Below are 16,840 nucleotides of genomic sequence, written 5' to 3'. Positions count from 1 at the left end.
GCATCCCAAACAACTGTTTGCAAAGATAACAACAACAACAAAAAAATATTATGACTAATGGACTGAAAATTAAAGACATTCTTTAGAATTAGCATCACAGCTTATCTGCACTCATAAAATGTCTTCTTTCTATTGATGTAGTTGTTCCCCTTCCCTTTCTCATAAATACCCCTTGCCTTGCCTCCTAATCTGAACAGTATTTGGGTTTCTGTTGAATCAGTGCTTTCTAAATAGCTATTCTTTGGATCTCAAATAAATGCTAGTTGCCTCTCACTTTGCCTTTTAATTTTAGGTTAACAGTAGTATTCCATGATCCCATTGTTGTACCATTCTACACTCACAGTAGCAATCCATGAAAGTTCCAGTTGCTCCACATTCTCATCAATATGTGCTAATTATTGTCAGTCTTTTTATTTTTTTTAAATGTATCTTTATTGATTTCAGAGAGAGGAAGGGAGAGGGAGAGAAGAGATAGAAACACCAAAGAGAGAGTCGTCATTGATCCGCTGCCTCCTGCATGCCCCCGACTGGGATGGAGCCCACAACCTGGGCATGTGCCCTGATCCGGAATCGAACCATGATCTCCTGGATCCTAGGTCGATGCTCAACTGCTGAGCCACGCCCAGTGGGCAGTCTTTTTAATTTTAGCCATTGAATGAAGATGCGAATAGAAAAGGGGCTAAGGGAAATGGAGGTTATATGACAGCAGAGCTTTTGTGTCTCTTCTTACAGGCAGAGAAAGCACTTTATAAATACAAGTTGAAGCATCTTGAGGCCCCCTCACCTAGTGACTTTTCTCTGATTCTCCCCCCTTCATCACAGAGGGATGCTGCAGCTCCAAATGGGAGACTGCAGTCACTTCAAACACAACAGGCCATTCATACCGTTGGGGAATGAATTAAACTCTCATGCCAACCAGGTGAATTCTCTCCACAAAGATAGAAAAGAATGAAATAGTTTTGTTATTGAAAAGTGTTAAACCAGAATGTGATACACATCACAAGCAATTCGCTAAAGAGATTGCGTGCGAAGACAGAAAAACCCCATCCTTTTATACAACCAGGGAGATACAACCCATTACAAGCATGCTCTGAAGAAAACAATAACTTGTCCTCAAGTAAGAGAACTTTACAGCACCATTTGCTACACATAGTTCATCTCAAATTCACTTGGTAATTGAGGTAGCCATCTGCCTTTATACAAAGGAAAACTAAAACAGTTATCTTTGACAAGCAGCTAACAACCTGGAGCCAGCCGCCTAGATCAAGTTCCTACTGAGACTTAGATTGGGGCGCTATCTTCCCTGATGTTTACATTTCAAAGAGATGACTCTAAGGTCCTTAAGAACAACATTCTTGGGTCATAAAACTGTCCGGAGGCCTATTTAGCTTTTAAAAAGATTTACATACATTTCAAAGGGACAGAAAAAGTTTACTAATTTCAAGGGGTTATTTTGTTTTGTGTTTTTGTTTTAAGGAAGTGCTCTAAGAAAAGGGAGGGTGGAAAGTCTTACTTTTGACACCAGGTAAAAGTCATTTTTTTAAAAATTGTATTTACCCTTCAATTCCTCCACACATTTCGCTGCGCGTGTGCCCCATTCCATGTCCACACTTCCTTCCCCTCTTCACCTGGCCAACCAAGACTAGACTTTCAAAATCCTTATCAACTCCATTCCTAACGGAAGCCTGTCTGAATGCCAGCAGGCTGCCCCTGCTAGGGCCAGACCCCCAGCCCGGCCACACTAGAGAAGGGCTATTATAAAAGGCTATTACTCTAAGAATTGGAAAACGTTGCAGATATTTGGTCTGCTTCCCACCAGTTTCAAAGACGGTAAAACCGAGACGCAGGAAAATCCCAAATGGCTACTTAGGGCTCCGGGTCACTGGAGCAAAAAGGGCACTTAAGGATTCCCCGCCCAGATTCAGGAACCCCTAAAGTCAGCCCCAAGCGACCGAAAGATAGGCCCGCTTTATTTGGCCATGGCACGATTGGGGTTAAAGCACGCAGAGCTCCTCCTGACTGCGCCTGCGCAAATCAGATTTGAGAATTTGCCCCAGACCCTGACGTTCCAGGCAGCCCCTCCTAATCCGGAACACACCCCACATTCTGCTGGTCCTGCCTTGACAGACGTGATCCTAGTCCAATAAGCGTAGAGGGTTGAGTCCTGTGGCACCAATGGCGAAAGCCCGAGGGGCGGTGGAGGCGGACTGTACGAGGAAGCAAGAAGACAGGCACAAGATGGAGGCGGCGGCGGCCGTTGCGGCCTGACAGGTGAGGGCCGGCCCGGCAGGGTTAGGTTTCTGGGGCGACCGCCGGGCTTGGGCAGGGAGCCGCGACCGAAAGCTTAGCTACAGGGTGGCTGCGCTTGGGCCCCAGCGCCCCCCACCCGGAACTGGAGGAGTGGTTTGACCCGGGGCGAGACCATCGTCGACAGCGGGGTGGGGGGGTAGTGGTGGGTAGACAGGAATAAGGGGGCAAGGCTTCGGGGGATGGTTTCGCCCGCCGTGTGTGGTAGCACGCCTGCGCAGAGCTGGAAGGCCCTCGGTAGGCGGGGCCATGCCGAATGGGTCTTGGGCTGTGGTAATCTTTTACTGGAATCTCCTCTAAACCTCCTGAAGGTATCTTATGACCCTTCTTTACCAACAAGTGCGTGGAGTGCGTGGAGATGCGGCTCGCTACTCGCTTTCTTATTCTGATCAGTGTCTGACTCACTAGGAGAATGTTTTAGGATTCCCCCATTACTCCGCCTTAACCCTCCCTAGCTTCCTTCCATTATCACCAGAAATATGTCTGTGACCCCTTCAGTAGTTGACAGGGATAATTTTGGAGCCTTCCTGCTTTACCCTCATTCATCTCACCTCAGCAATGACTGTGATTCACCATTACCCTCCTTTCCCTGACAGTGTATGGTGATCACCATTATTCACTTTTCTCCCTATTATAGTCTCTAGTGACATTTGTTAACATCTCCCCTCAGTATAGTGTCTACTGAGCCCTTATGAACTCCCCATCACAGCCACCTAACAGTGTCTGTGAGCCTACCATCATTACAGCCCTGGGCTTAGGGATGCCCACAGAGCCCTTAAGATCACTCTGGTGCGATTCCCATTTCCCCCAAACTAAGGGCAATATCTGATGATCTTCCATTCCCCTTCACCCTGTCTGTGACCCTTCCTTCAGCAGTGTCTGGTAACCCCCTTCTCCATTAAAAAGGCAGGACAGCCTTTTTAAAGCAGTCCATTATGTATCTGGCATGCCCCAGTGCAGTGTGTGCTGACTTCCCCATTAGCCCCCAGCAGAGACTTGTGTACTCCTGTGCCCCCCAGGACAATGTGTGCTGTATCTCATTCTGTTATCTATCCCACCCCCACTTAGCTCCATGCAGAGATCTTGGTAGAGCTAAGCAGAGGAGGAACTGGGCTTGACTTCAAGATGTTCATAAGTTCCCTTGGATTGCTGTGTGGAAATTAGGCTGGGGGGGGGGGGGGGGGATGGGACATGGAGCCTGGAGATTGAAATTTTTTGTCCCCTGCCGCTGTGATTCCAGACTGTCATTATTGGACCACTGAATTCCTCTTCTGTCTTCTAGGAGCCCCATGGCACCTGCCCAGCCCCGCCTCAGCCTGTCTTGACAAAGTCCTAGGCTCCATGGAGCCGCCACGGGGCCCCCCTGCCAATGGGGCTGAGCCATCCCGGGCAGTGGGCACTGTCAAAGTGTACCTGCCCAACAAGCAACGCACAGTGGTGAGTCTGATGGAAGCAAAACTGGCAGGGGTATGGATAGACCCAGTTCTAAATCTTGGATCAGCAGGATATCTAGAGCCCAGTCGGTGTGGCTCAGTGGTTGAGCATTGACCCATGAACTAGGAGGTCATGGTTCAATTCCTGGTCAGGGCACATGCTCAGGTTTCCCCCTCGATCCCCAGTAGGGGATGTGCAGGAGGCAGCCAATCAATGATTCTCTCTCATGGATGTTTCTCTGTCTCTGTCTCTCTCTCCCACCCTACTCCTTCTCCCCACCTCTCCCTCTCTTTCCCTTCCTTTCCGAAATCAATAAAAACATATATTTTTTTAAAAATAAGGGTATTTAGGGCTGGGTGGAGAATTTTGCAAAGGCATGGGAGAGTTGGCTGGGACCCCTGTTTTGTTCTGACCGCTCCCGCCCCCCGGGCATCTGCACAGGTGACTGTCCGGGATGGCATGAGTGTCTATGACTCTCTAGATAAGGCTCTCAAGGTGCGGGGTCTCAATCAGGATTGCTGCGTGGTCTATCGACTCATCAAAGGGTAAGTGGGACCCCCCCCCCCGAGTGCCCAGTCTCCTATCCCTTCCTCAGAGTCATCTAACTCTTTCACTTTGTTGTGGAGTCTCCATTAGTCTTCCCTTAGTTCAGTGAGTCTGTGAGTCCAACTAGCTTTTGTTTCATTACTTCATTAGTTCATTGGCCTATAAGGTCAGCAATACATTCTCTCCTTGGTACCCAAATCTTTACCCTGCTCCATTTATTTTGTTCATTTATTTTGTTCTTTCACTAATTCATCAATTTGTCAGCTCTCTCTTACCTCTGCTTTTCCATATTCTGTTTGCTGAGTTGGGCCTTGCCGGCTTTCCATTTATTCCTTTGTTCTGGAGTTCCTTAATTTTGTATTCAATTCACACATTGCTTTTTGTTGTTTCAATGCCTCATCAGCTGGTTTTTTCAGGGGCTTGCTTAGCACTTCTGAGACTTAGTTGTTTATTCACCATCTCATTTGCTCCTCACCTGTGGTTGAGAGCATGGACTCTTAACACTGTCCTGCCACTCATAATCCCTTGAGGCCTTAGGCAAGTAAGTCACTTTATCCCTCTGAGCCTCAGCTTCCCCATCTGTAAAGTAGGGCAATGATAGTAACTATCAACCCACAGTTCCTAGGGTTGCTGTGATGAGAATGAAACGTGCCAGGTATTACTCCATGGATGGCAGACTGGGAGGGACTTTCAGGGGTTCTCTGCCTTCCCAAAACCCCTGTCCACCCTCCCACTCTCTCCCTTCCATGCCTCCTGCAGGCGAAAGACAGTCACTGCCTGGGACACAGCCATCGCCCCCCTGGATGGCGAGGAGCTCATTGTTGAGGTCCTTGAAGACGTCCCACTGACCATGCACAATTTTGTGAGTGCAGGGTGGATAGTGGGGGCAGACCCTGGGTATGGGGGGCAGGTCCTTGACTAGGCCTCAACCTTCCCTGCTCTGTGGCAGCAGGTACGGAAGACATTCTTCAGCCTGGCGTTCTGTGACTTCTGCCTTAAGTTTCTGTTCCATGGCTTCCGCTGCCAAACCTGTGGCTACAAGTTCCACCAGCATTGTTCCTCTAAGGTCCCCACAGTCTGTGTTGACATGAGTACCAACTGCCGACAGTGAGCCTGGCCTAGGGTGGGTGGGGGAATGGGGAAGACAGATGCCCAATCACAAGACTCTTATAGACAGCTGACCCTTGTCCCCTTGCTCTATACCTTTAATGCCCTCAAGGTACTACCACAGTATCCAGGATTTGTCCGGAGGCTCCAGACAGCATGAGGCTCCCTCGAACCGTCTTCTGAATGAGCCGCTAACCCCTCAGGGTTCCAGGTAGGGATGCCTAAGCCAAAGGGCTGCTGTCCGGAGAAAAAGATCTAGACCCCTGTAGACCATAAGCCATTTTTTTTTTTTTCCAAATACAAGCGAAAGTTTATTTAGAAATTCACAGAGCTTTACAGAGCCTGGACCAGTGGCTCATTTGGTTGGAGTGTCCTGTGCACCAAAAGGTTGCTAGTTCGATTCCTGGTCAGGGCGTATACCTGGGATTTGGGTTTGATCCCTTGTCAGGGTGTGTATGGAAGGCAACCGATTGATGTTCCTTTTTTTTTCAGTCCTCACCTGAGGATATTTTTTCCGTTGCTTTTCAGAGGGAGTGGAAAGGGGAGAGAGAAACATCGATGTGAGAGAGACACATCGATTGGTTGCCTCCCGCCCATGCCCCGACGGGGGCTGGAGATTGAGCCTGCAACTGAGGTACGTGCCCTTGACTGGAATTGAACCCAAGACCCTTCAATCTGCGGGTCTGTGCTCTTAACTGCTGAGCCAAACCAGCTAGGGCCGATCGATGTTTCTCACATCGATGTTTCTCTCCCTCTCCCCTTTCCTCTCTCTAAGCATGTCCTTGGGTAAGGATTTTTTTAAAAATTAAATCACAGAGGTAGAAAAAGTGAGCCAGCTGGGCTGTGTGGGCTCAGGAAACCAGTTATAGAGGTAAAAGAAGGGACCTTGGAACTTAGGAGAGAAAGAAAGCAAAGATATGCACCTTGAGGGAAGAAGAGGGAGAAAGGTTGGGGTGTGTTCCAGAGAGAGAGAGTGCGCACACCGACCATAAGCCATTCTTCATTCATTTACTTGACAAACATTTGTTGAGTACCTACAAGTGTGAGTAAGGGCATGGAGCTGTGGGACCTTGAGCAAGTCACCTAATTTTTCTAGGCCTCAGATTTCTCATCTATAAAGAAGGGATAATGATGCTTTTTTACCACATATGTTTCTGGTGAGGATTAAATAAATTAAGACATGCCCAGTGCTTAGAAGAAGATCTGGTACAGAGTATACGCTCTTATTAATTATAAACATGTGTATGTATGTATGCGTGTGTGTATATATGTATATATATATATATATATATATATATATATATATATGCATCTAACTTCTCCTTTATTAATTCTTCTAGTATACTCATGCTCAAGCCTTTCCTTTTTGAAATACATATTATTTTATAAATTCCCTTTTATTTCTCCTTTATGTTAAGTATTATAATACGAAGTATGTCTGTATTAAAATACATTATTGCTCTAATATATCAAAAGCTTATAAAAAAGCATTTTATATGTCTATTTTATATCTTATAATGTCTATATTTATATGATATGTGCTAATGTACCACGTGTTAGATTTATAATATTTTTATAAAATGTAGAACATCATATATTTTTATATAATAACTAAAATAATAAAGTTAGGGCATTACATTATTTTAAATATGGGTGCATGTGGATGAATTATGTATGAATTTCTTTTTTTTTTTTTTTAAATATATCTTTATTGATGTCAGAGAGAGGAAGGGAGAGGGAGAGAGAGAGATAGAAACATCAATGATGAGAGAGTCATTGATCGGCTGCCCATCCCGCAACCCGGGCATGTGCCCTGACCGGGAATCGAACCCTGATCGCCTGGATCCTAGGTCGACGCTCAACCGCTGAGCCACGCCCGGCTGGGCATGTATGAATTTCATTTCAGGATAGTGGAAGGGAACATTAAGAAATATTTTTGTAATATATAACATGTATAATGTACATATAACATATAACAATATGTATATTTGGAAACATTGCCATTTTAATATAGATCATATGTTATATATCATATAATACATGATACATTTGATTAGTACATGTAGGTATAAAGTATTATATATTACTTTTTCCCCCACTATCTGTGTGGCTCATTTTCCCTCCGTTAGGTCATTACTCAAATGTCACTTCTTTAGAGAAGCCCTTCCTGACCTCACCTAGTGACACTTTCTGTCTCCTTATTTTGCTTTATTTTTTCCTTTATTGCACCTATCACCATCAGACAGATTAAGTATTCTTTATTTTTTTAATTTTCTCTCTCCCTACTGGAACATCAGCCCCATGAGGGCAAAAACTTTTATTTGTTTTGCCCACAGTTTTATTTTCACTACCTAGCATGGTATCTGGCATACAGCAGGTACTCAATAAATGTTTCTTGAACAAATAAATAATAGTACTAACAGTAGACGTTTACTCTGTGTGAGCTAAGCACACGTTTATGATGGGGCGGTTGGGGGTGGGCGGCCTGACTGGTTCTCCCATTCATTCGACAGCGATTTCACAGCCTTTTCCCTGGCAGCTCCTGCACCCAGCACCGAGACCCTGAGCACTTTCCCTTTCCTGCCCCGGCCAACGCCCCCCTCCAGCGCATACGCTCCACATCTACCCCCAACGTCCATATGGTCAGCACCACAACCCCCATGGACTCTAGCCTCATCCAGGTTGGTGTTGAGGGAGGCAGTAATGGGGGACCACCAGGCAGAGGGAAGAGCCTTTCCTGTTGGCCTCTGCATCTTCTCTCTGACTCCTGTCCCTCTTCTTCCAGCTCGCTGCCCAGAATTTCAGCACTGATGGTGAGCCCCCATTGCCTGTGCCCCAAGCCCCCAACCCCACTTGCCTCCACTCACATCTTCTTCACAACCACAGCTGCTGGTAGTAGAGGTGGTGGTGATGGAGCCCCCCGGGGGAGCCCCAGCCCGGCCAGTGTGTCCTCGGGGAGGAAGTCCCCACATTCCAAGTCTCCATCAGAACAACGGGAGAGGAAGTCCTTGGCTGATGACAAGAAGAAAGTGGTAAGCTCCAGGGGGAACCTGTGGGGGGCACCGCAGGCTGAGTGATAGGGGATGTGGGCAGGCCCCTGAGATGCCGCCCATGTGGCCCACAGAAGAATCTGGGGTACCGGGACTCGGGCTATTACTGGGAGGTGCCACCCAGTGAGGTGCAGCTGCTGAAGAGGATCGGGACGGGCTCGTTTGGCACCGTGTTTCGCGGGCGGTGGCATGGCGATGTGGCTGTGAAGGTGCTCAAGGTGGCCCAACCCACAGCTGAGCAGGCCCAGGCCTTCAAGAACGAGATGCAGGTGCTCAGGTGAGATTGCACGTGTGTGTGGAAGCGGGGAGAGGGCAGTGGGCATGGCCTTGGCACCTCCAGGGAAAGGCCATGCTCGGGCACTTCAGCACATCACCTGTGCTTGTGTCGTTACAACCATAAACATTAAGTTGTATCAAGAGTGTCCCTTTCCCCTCTGGGAAACAGGTATGTTTAGAGGACCTCTGATGATGTTATTGTTTGTGTTTGGGTTAATATTGACATTAATTAACAGCTCTGGCTTTAAAACATGGGTCTTGTTTGCCTGCTGTGAAATGCGTATGGCCGTAGGACATCATTAACGTCATTGAATGTACTTACATTAATAGCATAGTGCCAGTTAACTGCTTTGCCAGGAAGGCTTGTATCCTTCCTTCTCCTCTGCTTGTACTCTGTGTGTCATTAGTATTATGTTTATTGTGTTGTATTCCTGTCATTAATTAATTATAATAATGCCATTATTTAAAGGACAGTGTTATAGTTGACTCTTGAACAACGTGGATCCACTTATATGTGGATTTTTTTCAATAATACTATAAATGTATTTTCTCTTCCTCATGATTTTCTTAATAGCATTTTCTTTTCTCTAGCTTGCTTTATTGTAAGAATACAGTACATAATATATGTAACATACAAAATATGTGTTAACTGTTTATGTTACCAGTAAGACTTCTGGTCAGGCTATTAGTAGTTAAGTTTTGGGGAGTTGAGAATTATCCAAGGATTTCTCAACTGCATGGGGGATCAGCACCCCTAACTCATGTGTTGCTCAAGGGTCAACAGTATTAACTATAATCACAATCATAATTTAATCATTGTTTAATTAATGATCGTAGTTGCTCTACTTAATATATCATTAATATTATATTAATTCATTTGTGCTGAGAAACCCTGGTGTTTCCTTTTTGCCACTCTAGTTACTACTACTGCTAGGGTTGTTAGCATGGGCTCTGACAGATGGGCACAGTTATGTTACAGAGTTCATGTTGTCATAACTCCTTGTGCTATTTTAATACTTATCCTCATAATGGATGCCACAGTAAGAAAACTTTTTTCTCTGTGAAATAGCAATGATTTAAGCATGCTGTTAATTTGCATTATATTAATACTTTAACCATAATATGACTGCTATGAAGAATGCTTATGTGCTGTGCTCCTGATCTGACATGGCAAAATTGCAGAACATCATTGATGTTACAGTTGACCCTTGAACAACGTGAGGGTAAGGGGTGTTGACCTCCCTGCACAGGCGAAAATTTGTGTGTAACTTTTGACTCCCCCAAAACTTAGTTGTCCCCATGAGGGATTGGTTCCAGGACACCCCCCCCCCCCCCCGCAGATCCCAAAATCTGCTAATGTTCAAATCCCTTTATACTATACTTTTTTTTTTTTAATCCTCACCTGAGGATATTTTTCCATTGCTTTTCAGAGAGCGTGGAAGGGGGAGGGAGGGAAGGGGGGGAGGGGGAGAGGGAGGGAAGGAGAGGGGAACATCCATGTGAGACATTGACTGGTTGCCCCCCGCACGCACTGACCAGGGCTGGGGATCGGACCTGCAACCAATGTACATGCCCTTGGCTGAAATCAAACCCAGGACCCTTCAGCCTGAGGGCCAATGGTCTAACCACTGAGCCAAACCAGATAAGGCCAAATCCCTTTATAAAATGGTGTAGATCAATGCATACAGTCGGCCCTCTGAATCCATGGACTCCCAACCTCAGATCGAAAACCATACAGGTATTTATTGAAAAAAGTCAGTGTATAAGTGGGCCTGTGCAGTTCAAGCCCATGTTGTTCAAGGATCAACTGTGTTTACATTTGTGTTACCATAACTGTAGTTAATACTTCTTTAAGGAATGAAGATTTTCTTCTAAATTAGGGCTGATCGAGTCATAGGTGATAGAGTTTCCGTGAGGTAGAGTCAGGTACCTAGGAGCAATAACAACAAGGACAGGGAAATTTTCAGAGGGCTTACTTGTGTTCAGTGCTTTTCTATGTGCCTTATAGATTATTTACTCACTCCTCCCAACATCTCCTTAAGGTAGCTAATATAATTGTCACTGTTGAGGTAAATGAGACACAGGTTAAGTGTCCTCCCAAGGTTGCACAGTGAGTACCTGGGGAAGCCTGTATTGGAACATAGGATCTAACTTGAATCCAAACCCCAAGTTCTTTACTTCTAAGCCTCTTGTGGTGGTTAATGGGATATAATCATATCACTGATATTTTTACCTGGCTATATCAGCATAATATTGATAAGTTGGTGTTCTACTTTCTCATCTGTAAAATGGTCACAGGCCCAGGTAATGGTCAGGGTCAGAGGTATGGCAGGTGTTGATGATTAAGACACTACTGAATGGCAGAGGATTGGAGGTAGTAATCCGTCCCTCCTGCTTTTGTTGAGAGACTGGGATGAAGAAGCTCAGAACATAAACCACAGCTCAGAATCACCCCAGCAAAGATATCTCACAAATTCATTGAGTCTGGCTACAGCTTGGCCCTGAGCTTCCTGAAAGGCAGGGTGGAAATGATGACAGGAGGCAGCAGTGAACAACTCCGTTCCTAAAGCTCAGAAAGTGAGTGACAGTTGCTGTTTTCCCTCCCTGCCTGCAGGAAGACACGTCACGTCAACATCTTGCTGTTCATGGGCTTCATGACCCGGCCGGGATTCGCCATCATCACACAGTGGTGCGAGGGCTCCAGCCTCTACCACCACCTGCATGTGGCTGACACACGCTTCGACATGGTCCAGCTCATTGACGTGGCCCGGCAGACTGCTCAGGGCATGGAGTGAGCCTCCTGCCCTGGGGACTAGGAAGGGGGCTGGGGAACTGGGGGAGGGAGATGAGGTAGCCCCCAGCCAATTTGCCACTTGCTTCCATCCCCACAGCTACCTCCATGCCAAGAACATCATCCACCGGGATCTCAAGTCTAACAGTATCTACCTGTCTCTGTCTAAGGGCTGGGGTGGGGTGAGGACTCTTGGGGGGCATACGTGTCACATGGCCCTTGCCAGGTGGCAGAGCTGTGGCTGGTGAGGAGCCTTTAATGGGATCTTTTGGTCAGGAGTCAGAGTTGTGACTTATTCGGGTGCTATTCTTGAGGACTCTGGTCAGAGTCTAAGGTGTTGCAGTTATGGAAGGCATTACAAAGTTTCTGATCAGGGTCATGGGCATGGTGGGCATGGGTGCCCTTAGAGGGGCTTCCTGGTTAGGAGTCACAAGGGGGCCAAGTGTAGGGGGCATTAATTGGAGCTCCCCACCCAAGTCAAGGTTGTGGTGGGTTTGTATGTGACATTGGGGGACTTCTGGTCAGTGTTAGAGGCATGACTGGTGTGGCGATGTTAATGAGAGCCTCCCAGTCAGAGTGAGAGGTGTGGCTATTGGGAGTCCATGTAATTGCCCTTGACCCCGGTGGACATCTTCCTACACGAGGGGCTCACAGTGAAGATCGGTGACTTCGGCCTGGCCACAGTGAAGACGCGGTGGAGCGGGGCTCAGCCCTTGGAGCAGCCCTCAGGCTCTGTGCTGTGGATGGTGAGTTGGGCCAAGCTGGGCCAGGATCTGGACCAGGGGCATATAGGGACATGGGCCGCAGGGCTGGGACATGGGGTGCCTAGTGGGGATGGGGATGCCTGTTTGTCTAGACTACTCACATTTCACCTCATGTGGGTGGCTCTGAGTTATACCCAGTGTGGCTAGTGGGATCTAGGACTGTGGACCAGCCATTTGCTGACCTCCATGGTTCCCCTGACTGGTCTGGTCCATTGAAGGCCGCTGAGGTGATCCGTATGCAGGACCCGAACCCCTACAGCTTCCAGTCAGATGTCTACGCCTATGGGGTTGTGCTCTACGAGCTCATGACTGGCTCCTTGCCTTATAGCCACATTGGCAGCCGTGACCAGGTGAGCCCCACACCTTACCTGCAATTTCCCAAACTAAGGGATCCCCTCAGCCTCTAAACCCCAGATCTCCTTTGCACAGACCAAGAATGCCATACTTCCTCCAGAAACCCCAAATTTTTTGGGCTTAGAACTCCCAGAATCCCCTTCTTCCCCCACAGCCACGATCCTCTGGGTCCTCAAAGTCCAGAATCTCCTGAATCCCCTATGCCCATAATCCCCCTAGGCCTCCAAATACCCAGAAGCCCTCTGGACCCCTTGATAACTACCAGTCCTCTGGCCTGGGTACTTAAAAGCCTGCAAGTCTCCAAAGCTCAGAAGCTCATTTCTCCCAGAAACAGAATCCCTTTGTGCTTCTGTAGTACAGATACCCAGTTATTCAGGCCTTGGGTGCCTGGCAGGCTTTGGGGCCCTGGCACCTACAATACTCTAGGCTCCAGACTCACAATTCTCCAGGTTCAAAGCTTGGAATCTCCCTGGCCCTCAGAAACTGAGGATCCTCTAGACTCCAGATACCAGTAGTCCTACAGGCCACATGGACCCATAGTCCTCAGGCCCCAGACCCCCAAAGAAATACAAGCTCTTCAGGGCTAGAATCCTTTAGCTCCCTTCAGACCCAGAAGTTCACATTTCCCCCAGACTCAGTACTTTCCAGGTCCCCTAAGTCCCCTAGAAACCTATGGACCCATAATCTTCTGGGCCCCAGACATCTACAATCCTTGACTTTCCCCAAGCTTAAATCCCTGTGTTCTGTAAGCAGAGAATCCTCCCAAGGCCTCAGAGTCCTAGGATTCACAAGATACCACAGTCCTCAGAACCCCAATACCCAGAATAACCCAGTTCCTCAAAAGGAACCTCCCAAATTCCTTGAGACCCCAAACTCCCTGAGCCTTCCAGCCCAGATTCCTAGATCAGCCATTCCCCCCTCCACCCCAGATTATCTTTATGGTGGGTCGTGGCTATCTGTCCCCGGACCTCAGCAAAATCTCCAGCAACTGCCCCAAGGCCATGCGGCGCCTGCTGTCAGACTGCCTCAAGTTCCAGCGAGAAGAGCGGCCCCTCTTCCCCCAGGTGGGTCTGGTAGGGGGGCTGGATACCCTGGGGAGGAGACTCTGAGAAGGAGGAAGACTCCGACGTGTGAAAGTGAACCATGAGTGTTCAAGGCTCAGGTGTACAATGTGTATGTGTGTGCTTCTCTGTAAGGCTGGGGTCTGTTGGCATTGGGGTGCCCATGTAGCTCTAGACACCCTTCCTCATGCGACCCTACCCTTAGATCCTGGCCACGATTGAGCTGCTGCAGCGGTCACTCCCCAAGATTGAGCGGAGTGCCTCCGAACCCTCCTTGCACCGCACCCAGGCTGATGAGTTGCCTGCCTGCCTACTCAGCGCAGCCCGCCTTGTGCCTTAGGCCCCGCCCCCAGCCACCAGGGAGCCAATCTCAGCCTTCTCCACCAAGGAGCCCTGCCCACCAACCAATCAATGTTCCATCTCTGCCCTGATACTGCCTCAGGATACCCCATTTTTGCTCTGGGAGATGAGGGGGTCCCCATGTGTTTTTCCAATTTCTCTGGAATTGAGGGACTCCCAAAGACAGACCATAGCCTCATCCGTAGTTTGGTTTTCTCTTGACTTTGGGAATACTTATAAATTTGGGAGCTCCTCCATCTCCAATGGCTGGGATTTGTAGCTGGGATTCCACTCAGAACCTCTCTGGAATTTGTGCCTGATGTGCCTTCCACTGGATTTTGGGGTCCCCAGCACCCCATGTGGACTTGGGGGTCCCTTCTGTGTCTCCCCGTCATTCAAGGACTCCCCTCTTTCTTCACCAAGAAGCACAGAATTCTGCTGGGCCTTTGCTTGTTTATTTTGCTTCCCGACTCTTCTCGTGGGGTTCAGAGCCGCTGAGGGGTGGGAGTGATTCCAGGCAAGGAGTGGAGGTTGGGGGGAGGTGCGAACCACACAAACAGCGCCACTGCACGCATCACCACAGGCGGCACGATGAACGAGGACCACATATGCCAAGCACGGCACGAGAGGAGGCCACATCAGTCACAGACATAGACATCACAGCAAAGGTGGGGAAGTGGGGGACCACTGGCCTTCCATGTGCAGAGGATTCTGGGAGGATTGGTGGAGTTTGCATATTTAAAGACAGCTGTCAGAGGCAGGAAAGTGGGGCAGGGGGTCCCTGGGGAACTGAGGGGTCCTAGCAGTGGGAGGAGCTCCCAATGTATTGAATAAAGTTAGTGTGGGGGGGGGGGTGAAGGGAAATCTTTGTGGGACTTGGTGATGGCATTTGAAGAGGTGGATCTCCAGAAATGGGAGATCCATGAAAGAGGATTCAAAGGTAGGGGTTTCTTAAGGATTTGGGATGTTTTGTTAGGGAACTAAGTGCGCTTGAGAGATCAGGAACCAGGAGTAGGATTTTCAAGGAATTTCAGGGCTCCAGGAGGGGACTCCATGGTGTTAGGGCCAGAATGGGTTGCCTGGTGTTTGGGAGCTTCTGGGAAAGAAAATGTACTCCACCAGGAGTGGAGGTCTTCAGGAGTTTGGAGATTCTAAAACTGAGAAGTAGGTCTTGAGGTGACCAAGAGTGGGCTTCCCAAGGACTTGGGAATTCCAAACATGAGAAATGGGTTTAGGACCAGGAATGAGGTTTCCCTAGGGACTTGGGCATTCTGAGGAGTGAGAGAAGGATCTTGGTGAACCAGAAGAGGGCTTCTCAAGGGAGTTGGAGATTCCAAAAGTGAGAAATGGATTCAGGGCCCAGAGAGAGGGGTTGCCCAGGGTTTGGGGGGGTTCTCAGGGTGGGGTGTCAGTCGGAGAAGAGGCTGGCGAAAGACTTCCTCAGGCTGCGGATGGTCTCAGCTTTCACCTCGTCCTGGCTAAGGCTGGGCCTGGGCGGGGCTGGCTCTGGAAGGTTGAAGGCATTGGTCAGAGACTGGGATTTGCTAGAGAGAAACAAGGTGGAGGCATGGGAGGAAGGGGAGAAGAGGAAGGGAGGAGGGGGAGAGAAACACAACGTTACCCCAGGCCCGGCCCCAGCCCTGCCCCTCTGGTCCTGGGGCTGTGCCTGTGACACCACCACCACCCCCATCAGCATGGGCCTGGACCCTGATGGATTCTCAGACGGGAGTTGGGAAGCCCTGGTCCAGGCTGAGAGCACTCGGATCCAAGGTAAAGAAGTCTGGGATTAATGGGAAGAGTCCTAGACTGAATCTTCTCTTCAAATCTGGACTAGAATGGGAGGAATTTGATAGAAAGATGGACGCGGAGGTTTCCAGTCTAAAGGCAAGGAGTCCCGGAGGGAGGGCGCTGGCTTGGACCAAGGACTAGCTGGGAGGGGCAAATCTATGGGAGAGCAGTTGGGTGGGGCAGTGAGGACTTTTGAAATAAGGTGGGGGCAGGTCTGGAATAAATTAGAAGAGGCAGAGGATGGTGTGATGACTTGGGAGGAGACTGAGATGGACCAGAAGGATTTGGGGATAGACCAGAAAGGAACCTAACCAGTGATTTTCAACCGGTGTGCTGCAAGAATTTGTAAAATATGCAATACTCTATGTAGTCAGGGGGCAATGACCTCTTTTCCCCTTAGATTGTCAAATAAAAAAAAAAGACAACAGCCAACACAACAATAGCTGTCTGGTGTGAATGAATCAAAATTGTACCTGTTTTTTTTTTTTGTCAGATCAAAAATTGTTTGTGGTGTGCCGCAGAATTTTAGTAATTAGTTTATGTGTGCCATGAGATGATAAAGGTTGAAAATCACTGGCCTACGCTGTAGGAAAAGTATGCCGATGACTGGAAAGAGTGTGAAGTGACATAGAAGGACTGAATTGAGTGGGGGAGGTGGGGGTAGTTTGGGGCATTGGCTGGGAGGAGTCAGGTTGGACTGGGAGGAGTGAGGGAACATTAGTTTGGCCGGGAAGGCTCTGAGATGGGAGGAGGACTTGGGAGGAGGACTTGGTGGGTGGGGAAATACTAAAAGAGGGTCAGCGAGGTGCCTGGGCTGGGGGAGGGGACTTTCCCAGGGCATATTGGGAAGACTCTGAACTGAAAGTGGGGTGTCTCTGGGATTCTGGCACTGAATCTCTGGGATGGAGGGAAAAGAACCTGGGATGGAGGGCAAGAGCCTCTGTGGACTGAAAGGGGTGATAGTTTGTGGGAGGGGTCTGGCCCAGCCTGGAGAGAGAGCTCTCAGGACCCCTGGATAGGATC

The 16,840-nt window shown here is 48.5% G+C and overlaps 2 protein-coding genes across 5 annotated transcripts in view; one reads left to right on the top strand and one right to left on the bottom strand.

Moving 5' to 3' along the window:
• The first annotated feature begins 2,208 nt into the window (after window positions 1–2,208).
• ARAF (A-Raf proto-oncogene, serine/threonine kinase) lies at window positions 2,209–14,473 on the top strand. 2 transcript variants are annotated; one of them, XM_081126204.1, is made up of 16 exons: window positions 2,209–2,271; window positions 3,590–3,744; window positions 4,183–4,286; window positions 5,047–5,149; window positions 5,240–5,394; window positions 5,507–5,605; window positions 7,934–8,075; window positions 8,180–8,207; window positions 8,281–8,426; window positions 8,519–8,721; window positions 11,335–11,511; window positions 11,612–11,658; window positions 12,139–12,257; window positions 12,494–12,625; window positions 13,559–13,693; window positions 13,896–14,473. In XM_081126204.1, the coding sequence occupies exons 2-16, from the start codon at window positions 3,649–3,651 to the stop codon at window positions 14,028–14,030; spliced, it is 1,821 nt and encodes a 606-aa protein (XP_080982330.1). In that variant the 5' UTR covers window positions 2,209–2,271; window positions 3,590–3,648; the 3' UTR covers window positions 14,031–14,473. The 2 variants fall into 2 exon arrangements, with proteins under 2 accessions (XP_080982330.1, XP_080982329.1); XM_081126203.1 differs by having other exon boundaries at window positions 7,919–8,075.
• Window positions 14,465–16,840, bottom strand: part of SYN1 (synapsin I) — a 36,563-nt gene continuing 34,187 nt past the window's right edge. The window contains exon 13 of one of the 3 annotated variants that reach the window (XM_081126198.1): window positions 14,465–15,535. In XM_081126198.1, coding sequence (XP_080982324.1) covers window positions 15,508–15,535 — 28 coding nt within the window. In that variant the 3' untranslated portion in view covers window positions 14,465–15,507. Of the gene's footprint in view, window positions 15,574–16,840 lie in introns of all 3 variants that reach the window. The other 2 variants (XM_081126197.1, XM_081126199.1) reach the window with 2 other exon arrangements.

This window comes from Miniopterus schreibersii (genome assembly GCF_964146895.1).
Source record: "Miniopterus schreibersii genome assembly, chromosome: X".
NCBI lineage: Eukaryota > Metazoa > Chordata > Mammalia > Chiroptera > Miniopteridae > Miniopterus > Miniopterus schreibersii.
Note: the sequence above shows the minus strand (reverse complement) of the source record. Positions and strands in the feature narration are given on the sequence as shown.